Source organism: Neophocaena asiaeorientalis, unplaced genomic scaffold (genome assembly GCF_003031525.2).
Source record: "Neophocaena asiaeorientalis asiaeorientalis breed wild unplaced genomic scaffold, Neophocaena_asiaeorientalis_V1.1 scaffold105, whole genome shotgun sequence".
In the NCBI taxonomy this organism is placed as follows: domain Eukaryota; kingdom Metazoa; phylum Chordata; class Mammalia; order Artiodactyla; family Phocoenidae; genus Neophocaena; species Neophocaena asiaeorientalis.
The window spans coordinates 1,060,136-1,081,965 of record NW_020172162.1 but is presented as its reverse complement, the minus strand read 5'-3'; the positions used below and the strand labels follow the sequence as shown (position 1 = coordinate 1,081,965).

The 21,830-nt window shown below is 42.7% G+C and overlaps 1 protein-coding gene across 1 annotated transcript in view; it reads left to right on the top strand.

The window, feature by feature from the left end:
* Nucleotides 1–21,830, top strand: part of PREP (prolyl endopeptidase) — a 187,548-nt gene that overhangs the window by 99,026 nt on the left and 66,692 nt on the right. The window contains exons 9-11 of the mRNA XM_024755306.1: nt 10,260–10,451; nt 14,628–14,825; nt 20,297–20,400. Coding sequence (XP_024611074.1) covers nt 10,260–10,451; nt 14,628–14,825; nt 20,297–20,400 — 494 coding nt within the window. The remainder of the gene's footprint in view (nt 1–10,259; nt 10,452–14,627; nt 14,826–20,296; nt 20,401–21,830) is intronic.

The window sequence follows — 21,830 nt, the reverse complement described above, 5'->3', positions numbered from 1 at the left end:
TTGAATCATTTTTACCTTAAAGTCAGGGAGCTTTATCAGTATTTTACTGTACATTAATTTTTTATTTATTAGGAGACCACTAAATTGCCTGTCTGGAGAACTAAATAATTTCACTTAAGCTCTTTTATAACATTGCCATCATCTTTGTCTCCCAGGAAACCTTTCTGCCTGTGTGCAGTTTAAAATAAGAAGCGCAAAAAAGTGGCCACTGGCTACTTAATACCATAGAAAAGATAAAAGGAGAACACTGGCTACTTAATACCATAGGAAAAGATAAAAGGAGAACACTGGCTACTTAATACCATAGGAAAAGATAAAAGGAGAACAAAACTACATAAATACAGAATGGGAAAATATCTTAGAAGGTTGAGAATTAAAAGTGTTCTCTCTGATTATGAATTACATTCATCATGTCAGTTTGATTTTCTGTTCAAGGACTGACCTTACTACGTGCTGCTCTGTGAGCTTAATCTCTCTCCTGTTACCCTTTGCCTCTCTGCGGAGAACCTCATTTCTGCCATTTACATTTGCAGTATTTTTACTTAGTAGTAATACGAACGCATTTCTTGCAAACAATGGGCCGTAGCATTTCCACAGGAACTGCAGTTCCTGTAGCTGCTCCTGTCCTTACCTGTCTGAACAGGTAACTCCCCTGACTCACTTCACTCGCCACTGTATGGAAATGGCACTAGGCCCATCATCTGGGCGTTAGAAATCTGCATAATTGACCACGTGTTCAAAACGGCTAAGCAGGCCCCTCCAAAGAATATCGCACCCTCTTTTGCGCTGGCTGCCAGAGACGTGTTCCAAGTCACTATCAGCTTTCTCTGGGAGAAGAGGGACTTCTGCCCTAGAAGTTACCATGCTTCCTCATGCTTTTGGTTGATACTTTTCCCTCTGTAGTTGGCCCTTCTTCCCCTTTCCCCTATTCTGATTTCTTTTTTTCTCCATATAAAAATACCGTGTGAGTATTTTTGAGCTGCATGAGATCAGGGATCTTGTCTGTCTTGGCTTCTTGGAGTCCCCAGCACCTAGAACAGTGCCTGATGACAACAAAGATTCTCTCCTTGACCAGACTTTAGTCAGGCTCCTCTGAGCCTCTTCTCAGTTAGGTCTCAGCCTTAGTTCCTTGCCCGCCACCCTCCTTGCTTGGCCTACATAGCCCAGTTGTTGTGAGAATCCTGCTAAGTCAGTTTAAAGACAGTCCCTTACCCCTGATATCTGATCAAATTCCTCATTCCCCTGTCCATTCCCCACATGCTTGACCTGCCTTCAACAAGAATCCCCCTACCCTGATATCTTCTCTTAGTAAATTTTGATCACCAATCCCCTCATTCTGCACATTGGCTATAATCTCCAGCTGTCTTTTCTGTATTTGAGTTCAGCCTGACCTCTGTCCCTAATTGCAGTGGTCTTGACACCTATCACAACAGTCCTGAATAAAGTCTTCTTTACCTTTTTACAAGTGTCAGAGTAACTTTTCTTTAACACAGACTCATAGTAGGTAGGCACCAGCTTGTCTCCAGCAACTTCCCTCACCCCTTGAGGATCCCGTGCTCAGGTAGCCCTGCTTGAGAAGCCATCCTCCATCTGTAACTGTTAATTTACTTGTATTTTGAATCTTTACCCTTCTGGCCTCCACGCTGTTTTAAATTAAACTTTTGTCCTTTATTTAACCCTGAGAACAATCAAAAAGTACAGACCGTGTTTCTCCAGTCCTGTGTATTATATGAGCAGAAGATTTCTGCTTCTCTTATTTAAAATAGAAAGTAAAAAGGTATCAAGGTATCACTTAGGACACCGGGGAGGCATGACATTTTATGAGTTCTACAATGGAAAAGACAGCTGTGTCTTGACTCCTGTGATTCTTAATGTGATTCACGCATGCAGATTAGTTGAAATTAATCATCCTGAACCTTGCAAGAAAATGATTTTGTCTGGATTTTCTTAGTTATATTTTCTGTACCTTTCTAAATCAAAACTACTATTTCTTTTGAGATATATATATATATATATATATATATACACACATAGATATACACACACACACACATACACATACACACACACTTTGTTTCCTAAATTTCTTATAAATATTTTGAATACATAGAGTTGCTTCATGTAGACTAAATTTAGAATAAATTTTCATGTATTTTTTACGTTACAGTTAAATATCAGGCCTCGGAGTTGTCTGTTTTCACTCCAATATGTGGGCTTCTAAAATTTTTAATGAAAACTTAACTTAGGGACTTCCTGGTGGTCCAGTGGTTAACACTCCATACTTCTAATGCAGGGGGCGTGGGTCAAGGAACTGAGATCCCACATGCTACACAGTGCAGCCCACAAATATATATATTAAATAAATAAATAAATACTTTGAGGAAGAGCTACAGTTCAAAAGTTTCTGAGTTCCAAATCAATGTACCTAATAAAGTTTCATTTTAAAAAAAATGAAAAGAAAGAAAAGTTAATTTATACCCTAAAAATATAAAAGATGGTTTTCAACACTTACACATATTTAACTTAGTGTATTAATTTCTAACTATTCTTATTGAAAAAGTGGAGGGCACTACTAACTTCTTTTAAATTTGGTTACTTCTGTTGTCTTTACATTATCAAGAAGTGTAAGGTTCAGTCTGAAATGTAGGATTGTGTGAATGTTATATTTAATCATGAAGCAGACATTAATTGGCGCCCACTTTGTGCCAGGCGCTGTGTTGGGTGATGGCAGTGATGACAGCCCATCCCTGCCGGGTGTGTGCTCCCCGTCGGCTGGATGGTGGCCACGAGACGGCCAGTGCACAGCATCAGGTCTTATCAGTTGTGCTGTCATCAAGCATACATGCCCAGGCTCAGAGTTAGGACCTCTCTGGAGTTTGGAAACTCTAGACTCACTTCTCTCTGTTGTCTTTTTTTTTTTTTTTTTTTTTTTTAATATTTATTTATTTGGCTGCATCAGGTCTTAGTTGAGGCACATGGGATTTCGTTGCGGCATGCAGGATCTTTTGTTTCAGCACACGGGCTTCTCTCTAGTTGTGGCGCACAGGCTCAGTAGTTGCGGCACGCAGGCTCAGTTGCCCCGCAGCATGTGGGATCTTAGTTCCCTGACCAGGGATTGAACCTGCCTCCCCTGCATTGGTAGGCGGATTCTTAACCACTGGACCACCGTGAAAGTCCCTCTGTTGTCTCTTGTTCGTTCTCTTTTCTTTTGGGTTCTTTCATTTTTCTGTAGAAGGTCAGATGCTTTATTCTCTATTTTATAGGGTAGTCAGCAGCAAGAGACACTGACCATTTGGCCCTATTCTGAATTAACGTACAACTATATCAGGTTTTTAAATAGAATCCGTAGGAAGTAATTGTTATGTGCAAAGAACTATAAATGTCTAAAATCCTTGTTGTTGGTAATTTAACACCCTTCTTTTCCAGTGTAGCTATCCTTAAAACGGACCTGAAATGGTCTTTGCTCATGTCACGGCATTTATGAAGGGTTTAGGGGGAAAAGATGGGTGATACTGACCTACTGATTTTTATAAGGAAATAGCAGTTTATCCTATACTTCACCCAGACTTTCACTAACCTGTCTCTCAGCTTTTTCCTTTTTTGCTGAAAGTTTGATCATTTTCAGCACTCACCATGTGTTCATTTTAATGCTTTCATGTCTTTAAAGAAAACTGGCTTTCTCCTGCATGAGAAATCAATCTACCCTACATGCTAACATAGAACTACAAAAGGAAGCTCAGGGTTTATCAGACACTTAAATGGTTCACTCAGCCATCTCTGGCATTACGAGGCAGATGACCTCTTGTTTCTAGGTAGCTGGGACAATTGTGACTCCCATGTTCATGCCTGGTGGGGCTGGACATCTTTTGGAGATGGAGAGGAAAGGAGGAGATAAACATTTCAGAAGCTTGAAACAGATGAGTTGTCTAAAGTTTAGCAAAGTCCTCGGGGTGTGAAAAGTCAGACCAACAGGGGAGGAGGGCTTCTGTGAAAGGCAGGGAATTATCAGAAAATAAGTCTGTTTCAGAGTGGGAATGCCAACAACCCAAAAGAATTGGAACGTCGAAAGACAGTATAAAAATAAGAAGCAAAACATGAATTTTGAAGTAAAATATGAAGTACTAGTGATAAAAGTAATAATTTTACTAATTTTTAAGTTAGTGATTATAAAGGCTTTTTCTAGGAAAATGGCTATGTGCCCTGAGAGATGGAAACTAGATTTTATTAGTCCGCCGTTAGCAAACAGTGCTGATCAAAAGCCACGTTCAGCTTATTTTTGTCACTTGAAGAATGCTGGGGTTATTTGGGATGGTAGTGAGTATTGTTTATTTAGCATTTCCTGTGTGTTCTGAGCTATGCGTGTAGATATTTCACTGTCTTCTTAACAACCTCTGAGGAGCACATGTTGTTATCCCGAGGAAACTGAGGCTGGTGAGGCCAGTTAGCTTTCCTGATGCCATTGTAAGATTCAGACCCAGGTCAGTTGAATTCCACGCCCGTGCTCTAACCATCACCGTGTGGCCGTTGTGGCAGAATGAAGGCATCAGGCCAGAGAGGACAGCAGACTTCTGCTCTCCTCAGCCCTAGAGCGTGAGCTGTGCATGCCCTGCATCAGTTACTGTGGTTAGAGGCCAGACCCTCTGTTTTGTCAAATGTAAGCGCACTTTTTAGCTCCTATCACAAGAGAGCTTACAAAACGTTTTCTAAGCGATGTCGTTAATACCATTGATTTTCAAAGAAAGCAATACAAGTAACAACTTTGCTCTATGGAAAGCTTTAGATTACTTATCTTAAGCTCACCTTCACTCAGTAAACAAATCATTCCCCCACCAAGAAGCAGGTTTGTAAAAAGTAATTTTAGGGCTTCCCTGGTGGCGCAGTGGTTGAGAGCCCTGCCGATGCAGGGGACATGGGTTCGTGCCCCGGTCCCGGAAGATCCCACATGCCGCGGAGCCTGCGCGTCCGGAGCCTGTGCTCCGCAGCGGGAGAGGCCACAACAGCGAGAGGCCCGCGTACCGCCAAAGAAAAAGTAATTTTAACTTAACTTGAATGTGGAAAAGTTTGGGAATCGAATTCTGTTGGCTTCAGAGGGAAGAATACCACTTACAGACAAAAAGACCTCAGAAAAAGTGGGCAAAAAGTGAGATGGTTGGAGAGTCTAGCCACATCTCTTTTTTTTAAGTACCTTTCCTATTTCCCATTAAATCAACAGTGTTTTAATGTGTGAATAGCAAAACTGAATGAGCCCCATTGTTCAACTGGAATACCTTTTCTCTTAAATTATCTCGTGGCCAAACCCTGAGGAGCAAGGGTTTCCGGAGAGCCAAAGGATTTCTTTCATGAGTCCTCATTTTAAACATGCTGCCCTGTGAGCCTGTACTTTGAACAGCTTTTCAGATTTTAATGGATTTGTAAAAATCCAGCCACATTCCTAAGTCTGCATGAATATATGACTTGTGTGTATTTATGACTAAAGTTAATGCTTCAGAAATTGGTGGCAGATAATGGCCACAAACTTTTTTATTGTTTTGGTGCTCTTTGGAGCTGGGTTATTTAAAACAAGTGCACCACATCTTCAGGCTCACCTGACTATACAGAGGTACTGAAGGAAATTTCTGCTGTGTTTTGCCTTTGGTGCATGTTTCAGTGACTTTTTTGCAGGCAGGGGGAGGTAGGGTCATAATAAATACCACTGCAATGGCTGAAAGACCTTTTCGGCAGAAACCATAAGATGGTTACTTTGAGAAATAAAGGTTTCACATCAGAAGATGTTTTATTGTCAGGGGAACACTTAAAGAATCTGACATTTCCCTGAACCAAGACTCTGTGTCTACAAATGTCACAGTCCAGAAAATTGCGTTTCATCATTCTTATTATAAACAAATGTAGCTTTCTGACTATCTGCAAATTTTGCATTACCAACTAATTTTTTAGCTTATTCTTATAAGGAATAGTCTTTGGGTTTCTTTTCCTTTTAAAGTATTGTTTTATGTAAACTAAGATGCAGTTTTCTTTGAATGGATCACCTGCTTTTGAGGTTAGCAGTTTGTCACTGGAAAAGAAAATGTTTGGCTCAGATGCAGAACTTAATTGTTTATGGAAATTAATTGTAAGGATTTCTGTTTGTAGGAGTGTAGCAGATGATACACTCTGAATAATCTCCCAGTTGAAACAACTGAAATGTTGTAAAAAGTTAATAAAGCATCTTACTAAGTATATTGCTAATTGGCACAAAGGAAGAGAAATCGTAAAGACCAAAGACAAAATGAAAGCAGGAGTCCTGGGATGTAAGCTGGATTGTCCCAGAATGTTTCTGCTGGGCCTTGAGGCTGAGCTTCCCTTTGGTGGTGGTGTGAGGATTATTGAGAAATAAACCCGCCAGTGTTGGAGCCAGGGAGGAGGGGAGAGGCAGGGTATAGTAAGGAAACCTGCCTTGGAGGTTTGTCTCTACCTTGGAGGCAGGTTGTGAATTCTCCTAAAACATGAGAAGGGCTGACCTTCACGTGGGTGCAAGTTGAATTGATTGTCTCGATGAGGTCCAAAAATCCTCATGCCAAGAATTTAAAGTGCTCCCAGGTTGGTTGCCTCCCAAGACGCAAACAGAAGCCATATACAAATCTTGTCTGAAATAGTGTCACTTCAACCCAGGCCTTCAAGAATTCTCACAGATAGTGTTCCAAGGGAAGTCAGTTCACAATCAGAAATCACAGATCAGATGAAGAAATTCACCAGCATGAGAAACAGAGCCAGCAGAGTCACACCAGAGTGGAATTATCAGATTTCTAATGTAAAATAAGTGTGTAAATACACTTTTTTAAAATAGTGATGCTGCTTTTTAAAAAAAATAAATGAGAAGCTTGGAAACATAAGCAAGAAACAAGATATTGTCAATAATGACCAAACCTATTTGGAAGAGGATGAAGTAGAACTTCTAAAAATAGAAAAATGATTAACATTAAAAATTAAGTTATTAGATTAAAGAAGAGATTAGACATAGCTGAAGAGAGAATTAGTGAAATGAATATTAAAAGAAATTACATAGAATGCAGCCCACCAAGAGGTGGAAAGCATATGAGTGGTTAAGAGACACAGAGAAGAGCAAATTGGGGCCATCCAGTCTGCAGAAGACAACTGGCCAAAGATGTAAAAATGAAAATGATGTAGCTGTCTTAATATCCAAGTAGACTTCAAAGCAAAATGCATTACTAGAGATAAAACTCTATAATCATAAAAGGTTCAACTCAGTTTTATTTAGATATAATAATTCTAACTGTATATATCTAAGAGCATGATTTCAAAATACAGAGAGCAAAAGTTAACAGAAATACAAATAATAATGGACAAATGTACAATCATAGAGAAACATTTTAACAGACCTTTTCTTTGACTGATAGAAAAAAATGGCCCTCTAAATCAGTAAATATATAGATTTGAACAAAAGATTAACAAATTACTTAGTAGACATTCTTAGCATATCACAGGGAAGGTCTGCAAAATACACGTTCTTTTTGGTCACATACAGGAACATTTTTAAATCATTTAAGAAAGAAAAATTAGGCCACAAAGCTTTTCTCAACAGATTTTAAAAGATTGAAATCATACAGAGTATGTTCTTTGTATACAGTAAGATTTAACCAGAGGTCAGTAACAATAACCGGAGGATGAATAATCTCACAAACATAATGTAAGGTCAGATATCAAGAACAGAAAGAAATCAGACACAAAAGAATAATGTGGTATGGTTTTATTCTATTAGAAGTTCAAAAATGAGGCAAAATTAGACTATAGTGTTTATGGCTGCATGTTAAGGCAGAAAACGAACAAAGAAAAATAAGAAAATGATTATCATAAAAGGGTGATAATTTCCTTCAGGAGGGAGGGGGCTTGTTCAGAGCATCACAGCACAAGAAGTTCCTTCTTGTTCTGTCATCAAAAATATATCAACTGTCCTTAAGTGCTTATTCTTCCAGATGAACTTCAGAATGATGTTGTCAGATTCCCTAAAAAGCTCATTTGGATTTTGGAATTGGAATTGTGTTAAATTTGTAGATTTCTTCTGGAATTATTTGCACCTTTGAAATACTGAGTCTTCCTATCTAGGGATATTGGTATGTGTTTCCAGTTATCCAGGTTTTGTTTGTTGTTGTTTTTTAAGATTCCTTAGAAAATTTTTAGAGCTTTTCTCATAGAGTCCACATTTCTTGTTAAGCACATTCTTAAGTATTCATTAATTTTACTGCTAATATAAATGAGGTCCCCTGTCCCCACCATGTTTTCCAACTGGTATTGCTAACATGTGGAAAAGCTGTAGATTTTTTTAAACTGCCTATCTTATTTTTAGTTTTAATTCCAGCCGTTTATTTTAAAATAATATTTGTTGAGGTTTTTGTTGTAGGGTAGGTATTAGTCACTTTATAATTTTCACATTTACTTGCTGTTTCTCGTCTACAGTTGAGAAAATGAGGCTCAGCAGGGTATAAAGAGATTGTTCAAGGTCACACAGCTAAATTGTCGTTGGAGCTGGGGTTTTAATTCAGTTATATCTAACTGAAAAACTCTCTACCATGGGATTATATTTTCCCTGATTAATTTAATTCAACAACAAATTATATAAAGATATTATGTTATAGAGATGAATGAGACAATGAATGTAAACTCGCCAGGAATATAAATGAACGATCTAAATTAATGTAGCAATTTCATTGTGAAATCGAAGGTAGGAGATTAATTGGAGAATAGCTGAGATCTGGCATTGCCTTTGAGCAGTTTAGAAGTCATAGAGCTTTTTCGTTTACAAGATTTTTGAGATGTCCTCTAAACATTTATGTCTGATACGTTATGAACCAGATGTCTTCCCAGTGGATTTTTTTTTTTAAATATTAACAGTGACATTTAGTGAGCCGTTTAAATGATGATGATGGGGGACACATTTAAGATCTCTTTGTAGTGTTGACCTTCTCCAGACTAGTTCTTAGAGCAGAAGGACTGGAAAGCGTTCGTCCTTGCATTCAACACCAATTTTATTTTGCACCTTTGAAGGTGCCACTCTGTCTGGGTGCTGAGTATTAAGTAGTGAATAAAAAAGACAAATTATAAACAAGCAAATTAGGTACAGTTGACCCTTGAACCACTTGGAGGTTACAGTGGGCCCCCTGGATACATGGTCCCTCTGCATCCATGGATTCAACCAACTGCAGATGAGGTACTACTGCGGTATTTACTATTGAAAATAACCCCCTATAAGGGAACCCACGCAATTCAAACCCATGTTGTTCAAGGCTCAGGTGTATATATCTTGAGAGAAGTGCTGTGAAGAAATGATCTGGGTGCAGGGTGAGAGGTACCTAGCCATTTGAGAGTGGGGTAGGCAAGGGAAACAGCTTGTGACAAGGCCCTGAAGTGAAGCATGTCTTAAGGAACCTAACAAAGGCCAGTGTTGCCAGAGGACAGGGAGTGAGGCAAAAGTTGGAACATCCGAGGTTAGCTGAGTGGGCAAGGACTGTAACATGCAGGACCATGGAGACCGAAAGAAGGAATTTGGATTTGATTCAAAGAGCAATGGGGAAATTTCTAGGAAGGGTACCAACAGGGACCAGTTTAGGATATTAAGACATGGTGGTGGCTGCTACCGAGAAGAACAAGAGTGGCAGTGGGCAGAGCAGGTGGGAAGCTGATGCTGCACACCAGGGTTTCCCAGCCACGTACGGACATCTGGGGCTAGCTGACTCTTTGTCAAAGGGGTATCCTGTGCCTTGAAGCAGCATCTCTGGCCTCTTCCCACTAGATGCTCGCAGTAGCCCTCCTCTCACTTGCCAAGTTGTAACAACCAAAAGGTCTGCAGATATTTCCAGAAGTCCGCTGGTGGGGGTGAGGTCATCCCCAATTGTGAGCCACTGCTCATAACCAGAGGGAAATAAAGACTTGGGGTGGAGTGATGGCAGTAGAGGTAGAAAGACGTGCTCGGATTTGAGACCCTCTCAGGTAGAAGGGGAAGTGCCGGATTATGTGGGGTAATGGGCTGAGAGAATTCTCCACTCTCCTTCATTGCCAGGTTTTTCTGGAAAAACTTCCTTTGCGTTATTTGGAAACCTTAAAATTCACCCACATTCGCCCTTGCTCTTTCTCATGCCTTAAGTCTTCCAAATATTGTGTCTGCTTTGTGTTCTGTAGACAGAAAAGATCCATCCCCCCCGCCCCTACGTACAAACCACACCATTTCAAACCCTGAGAGGTGACAGAGGTGCTTGGTCTCTCACCAGGAATCCTGAAGTGGGTGAAACTGATCGACAACTTCGAAGGGGAATATGACTATGTAACCAACGAGGGCACAGTGTTCACGTTCAAGACAAATCGCCATTCTCCCAACTACCGCCTGATCAACATTGACTTCACAGATCCCGAGGAGTCCAGGTGGAAGGTGCTTGTTCCTGAGCACGAGAAAGACGTCTTAGGTAAGAGTACGTGCCGCTTGGAAGTTGTGCTTTTGTTTCTGGTAAGAACGTCAGGAAGTTGGTGCATCTCTCATTCTCCGGTGACCGGTTACAAGGTGAAGAACCTTCAACCTCTAATTGTGAAGTGTCTCACCAGCGCAACTAGGTGTTTACTGTGTGACATCTTTGTAGTTAGTACAATACTGTGTGGGGTCTTCAAAAAATTGTGAAGGTGTGAATCCAGACCTTCAAAGGTAGTGCTTTTCTTTTATTAAAAAAAAAATATCGGCTGTCTTTGTGTAGTTATTGTCTGATAATCACTAATGTTTAGTTTTTTTTTAAATCAGTTGGATTCAGAATCCTTAGCTTTTAGCTTCTGAATAACCTTTGGCCGTTCATAGTACACCTATTGTAGATCTTAGGGTGGATTTACAGTCCTCTTACCGGAAAAGAGAAGAGACTTTTGTCAGAGTTAATTGGAACACATTGCACTTGATGCTATGTGCACTGCGCTACAGTAACCTCTTGAGAGCCTCAATTCTTCATCTGTCATGTTTCAGAGTTCCTTTAAGTTCCCATTACTGATTTTCTCAGTGATTTTCCAAAAATAATATACTGCTTTATAAGTTACTTCTTGCCTGAAAGCTGGATTTAAAATGAGACTCTAATTTTGTTACACTTTTTGACACAAAAGGAGAGTCGAGTACGTTCAGGCCAGTGAAGAGTTTGCTTGTGGAGGTGAACTTCTGCTGATGGGTTGAATGGGGATAAAAATCTAGGGCCATCCCCAAATGGGAAGGTATAAGGTGCATATAATTAGGAAAATAATTCCTTTTGAGAGCTGCAGAGTGGCCCATTGTCACATAAAGCAGTCCTGACATGGGTTTTTCAGTGAATTAAGGCACAAGTATTGGAGTCAGATCCAGGTGCACATCCTGGAAAAGTAAGGACGTCTTCCGCACTGGCTCAAGGCAGTGTGCTCTGTGCCTGCAGTTATTTCAGCCTGGCCTTGCTTAGCGGGTAGAGCGGAAGGTGGTCAGATGATTACAGCTGAGTCTCTGAGCGCTTCCCGAGGGCGCTCCCGCCGGGCCCTTGCTTGGGCAGTTCCCTTGGCCCTGGAGGAAGCGCTGCTCTGGGTGTTTGCCTGGGATCCCCTTCACCCCTGGGCTTCTGGCTCATCCCTCCGCCTGCTTCTGTAAAGAGGTCTGCAACACCTCAGGCAGTTCTGTCAGGCAGGACCCAAGGCAGCCCCACCCATGCTCTTTCCTACACAACCCCCATTTGCAGCCCCAGGGCAGCAGCCCATCCCGGGCTCCTCCACAGTCCACAGTCCATACGTGCTTCTCAGCTTTGGATTAGGCAACTGTGCTCTGTCTCTCTCAGGCTGGGGTTTTCCCCAGCGGGGAGGGGGACTTACAGCATGGCGGGGAGGGGGACTTACAGCATGACAGGGGCTCTTTCCAAGGAAATCGCTTCACCTGTGTCCTCAAAACCTTCCATTCAGTCTCTGACCCTTGTATATTTGGTTGAGGGACCCACGAATCCTAGAACAGGTTTTCTGCCTTTTCCATGAACACCTACATGCGACTTTGGTAACCTGATGACTTCTGTCCAAACTGAGACAGAATGTCCCCCCCTAAGGGTGGTAAGAGCCAGCATTTAGTGAGTGCTTCCTAAGTGCCACAGGAGGGGCCCTCAGGCCTTGGTGGGTCCAAGGGAGACTTGGTGGCACACGTCTTCCTGAAGAGTGAGTGCCCTGGGTGTTTTTCAGGTTCAAGTCAGGTTGGAACAGCGATTCTCATGTAGGGAAGCATCAGAGATACAAATATTTCCCAAGGCGTGTGAATTTTCTGCCTTTTAAAGCCCCCCTAAAGCAGTTTTAACTGTACCTTAAGGTGACATCCTATCTCACTTGCAGAACTAATGAAATGCAAATCAAGGTTATATTTTTATAAACTTTCCTCTAAAAGGTTATACGTTCTTTAGACTGGAAAGGGGAAACCTTCAATATTCACAGAACTCATCAATTCAAAGAGAAGCACAGTTGAATTTGCAGTGTGTCATTAGCACAGAATGCCCTATTGAGAATAAAAACTAGAGATGAGTCATAAAGTACAGCTGTAAAGTCACAGCTTTTATTAACGACAGTCTACAAATCACCTTGTCCTTTTCTTATTCACTTTGTCTGTTTTAGAATTCTGATGTACTCGTAGTTAACACAGATTGATTATTTTTGGACAGAAATAATTTACTTCAGTTTTTTTTCCCCTTACTTTCCTTAAAATATTAAAGCCACATGAAATATATTGCTTGATTGAAGCACTTAAAAAGTCGTATTGGATGAGCAAATTACTTTCAGGTGTAAGAGTTCTTCCTTATATCCTGACTTGAGGAAAAGTTTGCGGTAGTAATCTAAACCACCCGACGAGACTGAGGCCCCTGGGGATCCTCAGAGCTCCCTCTGGCCTGTGTCTTGTTGATCATTCATAACGTTATGTGCGTGAACTAGTAGTTTCTTGGGTTTAAAAATAAGCAGTGTCAAGAGCCCCTTGCCCTGCATCCCACCATGAGACCCAAGAAAGGCTTTTCTTTTCCACGCGCTAGAGCTGTTCCCTACAGCCCTGTCCTTGCTTCCATTTACTAAAGCATCTCTCCCTCTGGATGGCCTGTCCGTAGCGCTGGCCCGTCTCGTCCAGAGCACGACGGATTGTGCTTGGTGCCTGCCCCCCTGCTTTCTCCTTTCCTCCTCTGCTCACTCACCTCCGCTGTCCCGGCTCCGTCTCGGACGGTACCATCACTGAAGCTGCAGCCCTGGACACCAAGGGGCCTCCTGTCTCTGCCTCACTTTCCTGTCCCCACACTTGCCACGTCCTGGTGAGTCTTCCTGGGAGATGCCTTTTGTTTCTTTGCCCCCTCCTCCAGACTTTATCCCCAGCTTGATATGGTGTTCTGCCCGGCTTCTTACAGTTGGGTGTTCGGGCCTCCCCTCCGCCCTCTGTGCACCTCTGTTGTTCTCTGGTCAGTCGTCGGACGCATACATCTGATGCCATCTTTATGTGTGTCACCCTTCTCTCCAACAATAGCTCCTCAGTAAAGGCTGAGTCAGAAAGGCCTAAACTCGCCCCTACCTGGCTCACCCAGTCCCCCATCAAACCACCACTACTGCCCCTGCCCACCCCCGAATGGAACAGCGGCTTTTCTTCTTCTTCTTTTTTTTTACCTCTCACTGCTGTGGCCTCTCCCGTTGCGGACACAGGCTTCGGACGCGCAGGCTCAGCGGCCATGGCTCACGGGCCCAGCCGCTCCGCGGCATGTGGGATCCTCCCGGACCGGGGCACGATCCCGTTTCCCCGGAATCTGCAGGCGGACTCCCAACCACTGCGCCACCAGGGAAGCCCAGTTTTCTTCTTCTTGAAAATGGATCTCTACCTCGTTCTTTCTCCCAGTCTCCTTCCCTCGCTCCCTTCCTTCCTGCTGTTGGTTCATTCATGTTCCTTTTCTCTCTCCTCATCCCCAGCTCTGGCCTTCATTCCTTGAGTCATGTTTTCCCACCTTCTCGTCCCCCAGAGAGCTGTCCTGTTCCCGACACCACCAGGCCCCCCGCCTTCACACCCCTGCCCTCCAGACATAATTCAGCATTTGCTCAAGGGCTCTCTCTTATTTGGGGTCCCAGCCAACCACTCACTCACCCTTGTTTACAAGTTACTACTTGTATTTTTACGCGATTGTGTCTCAAGGACAGAAATGACCTCATCTTCTTGCTGGTCCGTCCAGCACCCTGTAGGGTATCCGGCACATACATTTACATTTAATACAGTTTGTTGAATAAACGATCCTCACAGATGTGGATCGTGATTTGGGCTTTGCTGTTTTCCTTCTTATACCTCCTGTAGCATGATATTGGCCACAAAATAGGTAAGCAGGGTTATTTGTATTACACACGTTATCTAGATCATCAAAAGCTCCTGGCCCCAGGTGGAGACTATCTTGTTACCTCTGGAGATGACAGTGGCAGTGATTTATTAAAGGGATACGCTGAAAACGTGATGCATGATTAACACCCGGTATAAAATCACTTGCAAGTCTCACTGCCGCAGAGCACAGTGTGGGCCTCAAGAACTGTTGTTCGGTGAAATGAGTATGTCTTGGGCTAATTTTCAAAAGCACATTATGCTTTATCTGTTGTTATCTTTTCAGAGTGGGTAGCTTGCGTCAGGTCCAACTTTTTGGTGTTATGCTACCTCCATAACGTGAAGAACAGCCTGCAGCTTCACGACCTAGCCACCGGTGCTCTCCTCAAGACCTTCCCGCTTGAGGTCGGCAGCGTCGTGGGGTACAGCGGTCAGAAGAAGGACACCGAAATCTTCTATCAGTTTACTTCCTTTTTATCTCCAGGTGAGAGTCTTTCCACCAATGTTGTCCAATTTAAAAATCAGACTCACGTTTGGGTTGCTTTTGAGAAATCGAAATACAATGCTGTGTTAGCGAAAATCACATATGCTGTATTACAGCCAAAAGCACTTAGTGGGAATAAAACAGTAAAACAGACGCTCAGAGCAAAGGGAAACACGAACGCCTAAAACTGCACTCTCATGAATCGTATATCCTGAGTCTCTCTTCCAGGGACAGGACCATCTGTTGTTCTAGGCTGATGTGAAAAATTAGTATGAACAAGTATAACCTTAGAGTCAACCTTTGGTCTACAAAACACACACAGTGCAAATAACTAAAAGTGTTATATAAAAATCTGTAGTCACATCTGACGTTAATAAATTGTTTTAAAACTGAGAAGAAATTCTGCTCTTGTTAAACTGGATTAAAATATAATTGTGAAAGTTTAGTCTTACATCATATGGGGGGGCGGAATTTGTTACTTGGTTCTAGTAGAAAAGGAAACACTTGTAAATTGCAGTTTTACGGTATCAGTTAATTTTCCCCAAACTAAAGATAGCTTTCTGTATAACTTGTTGTTTTCAAGTTGGTCACACTCATTTTGCTTGTTTTGGTTTTTTCCCGTTTCTCCACTTGGCTGCAGTGTTTCTGTTACAGCTGAAGCCATAACACATACCCTGATTTATCCCAGGAGCCTGACTCAGTTGGCAGTGTACAGTTGACTGGGTAGACCCTATCCTGAAAGCAATCTGGCTGAAAAGATGTCTGCACTTTCCTTGTTTGTTTTTTGGGCTCCTTCATCGTCCTTTTTGTCCTACCCAGTTTTGTTGCAACAGTTTGGTCCTCAGCAAATAAAGCAGACGTAGTGGAGAGCCCAGCAGGTGCAGAAGTGGCCTTGTCCTCCTGGGGTTTGGCAGATGACAGTGATGCCTGATCCACTTTTTTTTTTCGTGCCTCTGAGTCACAGAGCAGGCAGTCTTTAAGGAATCTTATCGTCGTGACAGGTTGCCGTCAGGGTTATTAAAACCAAAAGAATGATGCTCTGTACGTAGGGCTGATGGTACATCTGGAACACCTAGCAAGCTTTACTTGCCCATGTGCCTTTCAGAGGATCTCAAAGAGATGTGGAAACCATGCCCAGGGCCAGGAGTCTGGAACTGACAGGTCAAGAACCTCACATCAGGGTGTCTCGAGCCTCACCCCTCTTCCCCTGGGGCTTGGGGGACAGTGGCAGCCAGTGGACAGGAACCAAGAGAAGTAGCTTTCCTCCAGAGAGCCATTCTCAACCACTGCCGTGGGATCCACACTTTATTTCCTCAGCTTACACTGGTTCCAGAAATTTTACTTTGGAAAACTTCATAGCCTTTAAACAGTGATAGTGGATAAAGGGCAATGAGGAGAACAGAGCAGCGCTGACTCACCTGCTTTTCATAAAAGCCAGAGTCCCCAAAGGCCTGTAAACCACCTTCAGTGACCCCATGTGGCCATTTATTTCAGGAACAAGTTCATCATTACCCAGGGATGAAAGGGCTCACTGTCCCAGCATAAAATGATGAGTTCTGTACCAAGCAGTGAAATACTATCCGTGACCGTGGCTGTGCAGTTTGGGAAGAGAAGTGTGTTAGTGCTGTATGGACAGGCAGCTCCTGAGCAAGCTTTAATTTTCTGCTGCAGTGCTTTGTTCTTCTCCTTTGTCTTTTCTTATTCATTTTGCCTCCTGCTTTTTCTTTTCTCTCCTTCATGTAATTTGATATCTAAAACCGGAGAACGGGGCTTCCAGACTCAGGCCTTCTTATCCAAATGTAAAAATGGCCATCAGACAATTAAACTAGATTCCTTGAAAGCAGGAATGGCAGTGTGTACATATACACTCCCACATACATGCATGTCCGCTCAAAGGCTGTCTGGCGCTGAGCTCTGAAGATTGGCTGTCCACTACTGCAGTAAACAGCAGAGACACTAAATTATAAATAAAGCCCTGGGGCCAAAAATACCTGCAGTGCCAGCTGCTGTGGACACGTGGTACGTCTGGCAGGTGAACACCAGCTGCCTGTTTCCCATGGAGGTACATAGTGAAGACACGTCTTGAGCCAAGCCATTTGTACCTTGAGTCGCACTTGGAAGAAAAGAGGCAGCCAGGGCAGTTCGGAGCACGGTACACTTATTCCCTGTGGCTCAAACCACTTAGCGGTCGAGCCGACTGATTCTGTACTCACGGAACCTTGGAGGGATTTCTAAGGCTCACTCCAGACTTGCGTGTGTTGTAATAATCCAGTATAGGCGTCCCAGTTGCATGGCTCTGAGAGACAGGGAGAAGAAATCAAAGAACCTTTCCCAGGCTCTTTGGGAAAGGCATAAAAATGTTTCAAGACTTTATTTTTTTAGAGCAGTTTTAGGTCCACAGCAAACCTGAAGGGCTGGTACAGAGATTTCCTATGCACTCTCTGCCCCACACATGCACTACCTTTGCCGTCATCAGCATCCCTGCTACAGGGCACATCCCCTGTGACAGCTGATGAACCTGCATGGACACACATCATAGTTGCCTGAAGTCCATGACTTACCTTAGGAGTCACTCTTGGTGCTGTACATTCTAAGTTTGGAGAAATGTATGATCACGTGTATCCATCATTATGATACCATGCAGAGTATTTTCAGTGCCCTTAAAAAGCCTCTGTGCTCGGCCCTTTTCATCCCTTCCCCCCGCCAAGCCCCTAACAACCACTGATCTTTCACTATCTCCATAGCTTTGCCTTTTCCAGAATGTCATGTAGTGGACTCATAGATCATGTAGCCTTTTCAGGTTGGCTCCTTCACTTAGTAATATGAGTTTAAGGTTGTTCCATGGCTTGATGGCTTATTTCTTTTTAGCACTGAGTAATATTCCATTGCTTGGATGTCCCGCAGTTTATTTACACATTCACCTACTGAAGGACATCTTGGTTGCTTCCAGCTTTTGGCAATCATTAATAAAGCTGCTGTAAACATCTGTGTACAGGTTCTTGTGTGGACATGTTTTCGACTCCATTGGGTAAATAACCAAGGGGTGCAAACAATTTTTGAGAGACTTGTTCTAGTTTGTGGGGTTTTTTTCTTTTAATAACCTTAAAACCCAACCTATAATCGGATGAAACAGTATCTACATGGGTCATCTTCACAAATTTCTTTTGCCTTCTTTTTGCATATCCGATTTTCCAGATTCCTCTGATGATTCTTTAGCAACCTCTAGGGTTGCCCCTTCCTCCTTACTCCCATTTCTTTCACCTCCTTACATTTATTCAGATTATATATAGCAGGAATATTCGAGCTGATCGTCCCTGCCTCTTTCCTATTGCTAGAATAGCCTTGTTAAAACACTGTTTCATCAGGAGACCCATCTCAAGTGCAGACACCTCGTGTGGTCTTAAGGGAATTCCATAATTCAGTTCTCTTTTGCCCTTAAACTTTGAAATTATTCCCCAGAGATCACCTGACCAGTCCTCTCTGATTCATGACTCCAGGATGGTTTCTCCAGTCCCTTCCCCGCTCCTTGTACTTAAGCAAACCAATTCAGACAGGACACAAAGCATCATTAGACTATAGGAATTCATGTTACAGTGTGAATATGCAGTGGGCTAACCTGGACTGACCCCGATGGATCTATAAATAGAAAGTATCCATCAAATATATTAAGTACCAGTACCTTTAGGTTTAACCCAGCCTCCCTCCCCCAAGGTGCCACTTCTGCCCCAAACAGAAGAATTAAAGTCAGGCACTTGGCACCCTTTCTCCCAACAGTAGCCAGCCCGTGTCCTATACTTATTTCATTCTGCTATTGGAGGCTTTGATGTCTCAGTTATTCTAGATAAACAGGCATTTAGAGTGTGTTTCCCACTCACTGTCTTTCACTGCGGTCACTGCCCCAGTAACTGGTCAGAGCTGGGAATCCTGGCTCCAGGGTCCTTCGTCGTTCACTGTAGTACAGGTAGCAGTGATGCCGGGGTGAGTCCGATGCTCGAATGGCACATATGCTTGTTCTGCAATCTCTTGTTGTCGTCGTCGTTTGGAGTTCTTTCCCCAAGGATTCAGATGCTTTTTGTGTTTGGATGGAGTGGGGCAGGTACTAATGAAGAAGCTCTTCAAAAATTAACATACATGTGAAGATAGCAATTTGCCCTCAAGATTACATTTATCTGGGCAAGTACAGTATTCAGTGTATCTGGTAATTTAGAATGTATGCCCAGAGTGTAGTCTGGAAGTATTTTATATATAAAGTCATATTCCAACAAACATCCAACTGTAACTTAAACTAAGAAAGCCAGGACTTCGGTCATGTTACACATCTCCCCACTGTCAGTGTTAATCATATTCCCTATTATAAACCTTAAAATAATTTGTAAGCATGAGAAGTGAGATAACATTCATAGGGATTAGCAGTCCTGCTGTTAAGGAATCTGAATGTATTACTCTTTGCCAGTGGGGGGCAGAGTGCTGTTTCTCAGCTGTTAGTGAAGTTCATACGTACACAGAGGAGTTGAAAAGAAAGCAAGCTGCCATTTTAACACATGATCAATCAATTTGAATGTGCCCTGTGGGAGTACCGCTTAGTTTCTGGTTTTCTAGCAAGTATCAGGATCTCTAAATTGATTTTTCATATACTTGACAGCATATGTTTAAAGTATTCTGTGGGAGGGCTGTTTCCACACCAGCCACTCCAGATGACTAATTCTGTTTCCTAAACTATGGCAATGTTGTTGTTTTCAAACAGTAACGATTCGTCTTAGTTACTGTTTCTTTGGTTTAGTTCTTGAATGTTAGAGTGTAGTAGCGTTAAGTTAAGGAAATGGAGTTTTCATTAGTGGTTAAAATAAGCTAAAATGTTGTGGTGTGTGTTCATCAATCTGTGTTATGCACAATTACTGGGATAATCAGAATTTTAAAGGCAACTCCAAAAGGCTACCCTAAAAGGCTGTCTTTGGTCCTTGATTGCTATCCACATGTGTGTCCACAGATGGGTGGGTAGCAGGTAACAGGCGCCCCCGAGTTCCCATCAAGAGACCCCTGAATGGCTGTTGACTTTGGGCAAGTCATTTGAGTTTTCCGTCTTAATCACTTCTCAGGTAAAACGGCCCTACATGAAGTTTCCCATCTTCTTTGACCTGTTCTCCTAAGTGACCTGGCGTGGGGAAGACCTGTTAAGTTTCTGCAGTTAGGTTTAACTATTCTCATGGTCACAGAATGCATTAGAATCTTCTAAAATGAATACCCAGGTAACTGTTGTAAAAAGGAAGGCCGAACACGATGGTGATGATGAAGTGTGAACTGGTGATGATGACATGGTGATGAAGAAGTCAGGTACTCCACACGCCTGACCGTTGTGGGCTCTCTTGCTACAGTGACCTTACGTGGCACTGCTGACTGTGCTTTGTGATCTTTGCCCCCCCTTGTATCTAGTGAGTTTGTGGACTGAACTTAAGACTTCCACTTCCTTCTAGGTATCATTTATCACTGTGATCTGACCAAAGAGGAACTGGAGCCCAGAGTCTTCCGAGAGGTGACTGTGAAAGGAATCGATGCTTCCGATTACCAGACAGTCCAGGTATGGAGCATTTGATCCTGACAATGTGAGTCAGAAAAATCTGACTTTCGGGCCCTGCATACCCCACTTTGTCAGGAGCCGTGGAGGTAATCCACAACAATACGGGCAACAGATATTGGGGGAACTCCTGCTGTTTCTGGGCATTGAGCCAGGCATGGTCCCTGTCCGCCCAGAGTTTAAAGGTTCTGCTCCCGACACTGCTACTCTTGACACGAAGCCAGAGCCCCTTGTCTGGGTGCTCAAGGCAACACAGTTTGTCTGCTTGCTTGAAAGTGGGTTGTTTTCTGGCTCAGGTCTCCTGGTGTCGTAAATAACAACATAGATCTGCTCTACATAAAATACTCAAGTGCTAGGAGCCAGCCTTTTCAGTCTGAAATTCGTCTGTATGTCTGGCTGGCACAGGGTGAGCACGCCATAAAATATTAGAATGGATGAATTAGCTGTTTAATTGTCATGGCACCACCAGTTCAGTCTCTGGTCACCATCCTTTCAGGTTAAGAATCTCCAGTTTTGTTTTCTTAGCGCCCCAACTGTACTGAGTTTCCCAGAAACGGAATCACTTACTGATCAATGATGCAGGATGACTCTGTTCCTTTGCAGTGAGAGGTCACCTGTCAGGTACCAGGTGTTTGTCAGGGCTCTCCCACCAGGGGGCTGGACCACAGAGACCACAGATTAAGAATCAGACTGTTGTTTGTGAAGGAAAGTTAGAAAAAAGAGCACTGATGCCCCCGAGATGTTTCTGTGAAACTAGGGCATCATTTTGCCTCAGCGAATTGCCCTTCACCTGTCTAGGAGTAGTCTAGATGATGGGCTAGATCTGGTTCAAAAATAAACAAAACCTTTTTTTTCTTTTTATGAATTATGCTTTTTATTTATTTATTTTTGTTTATTTTTTTTAACATCCTTATTGGAGTATAATGGCTTTAAAATGGTGTGTTAGTTTCTGCTTCATAACAAAGTGAATCAGCTATACGTATACATATATCCCCATATCCCCTCCCTCTTGCGTCTCCCTCCCACCCTCCCTATCCCCCCCCTCTAGGTGGTGACAAAGCACCGAGCTGATCTCCCTGTGTTATGCGGCTGCTTCCCACTAGCTATCTATTTTACATTTGGGTAGTATATGTAAGTCCGTGCCACTCTCTCACTTCATCCCAGCTTACCTTTCCCCCTCCCCATGTCCTCAAGTTCATTCTCTACGTCTGCATCTTTATTCCTGTCCTGCCCCGAGGTTCTTTAGAACCTTTTTTTTTTTTCTTTTTTTTGATTCCGTATATATGTGTTAGCACACGTTGTTTGTTTTTCTCTTTCTGACTTACTTCACTCTGTATGACAGACTCTAGGTCCATCCACCTCACTACAAATAACTCAGTTTTGTTTCTTTTTACGGCTGAGTAATATTCCATTGTATATATGTGCCACATCTT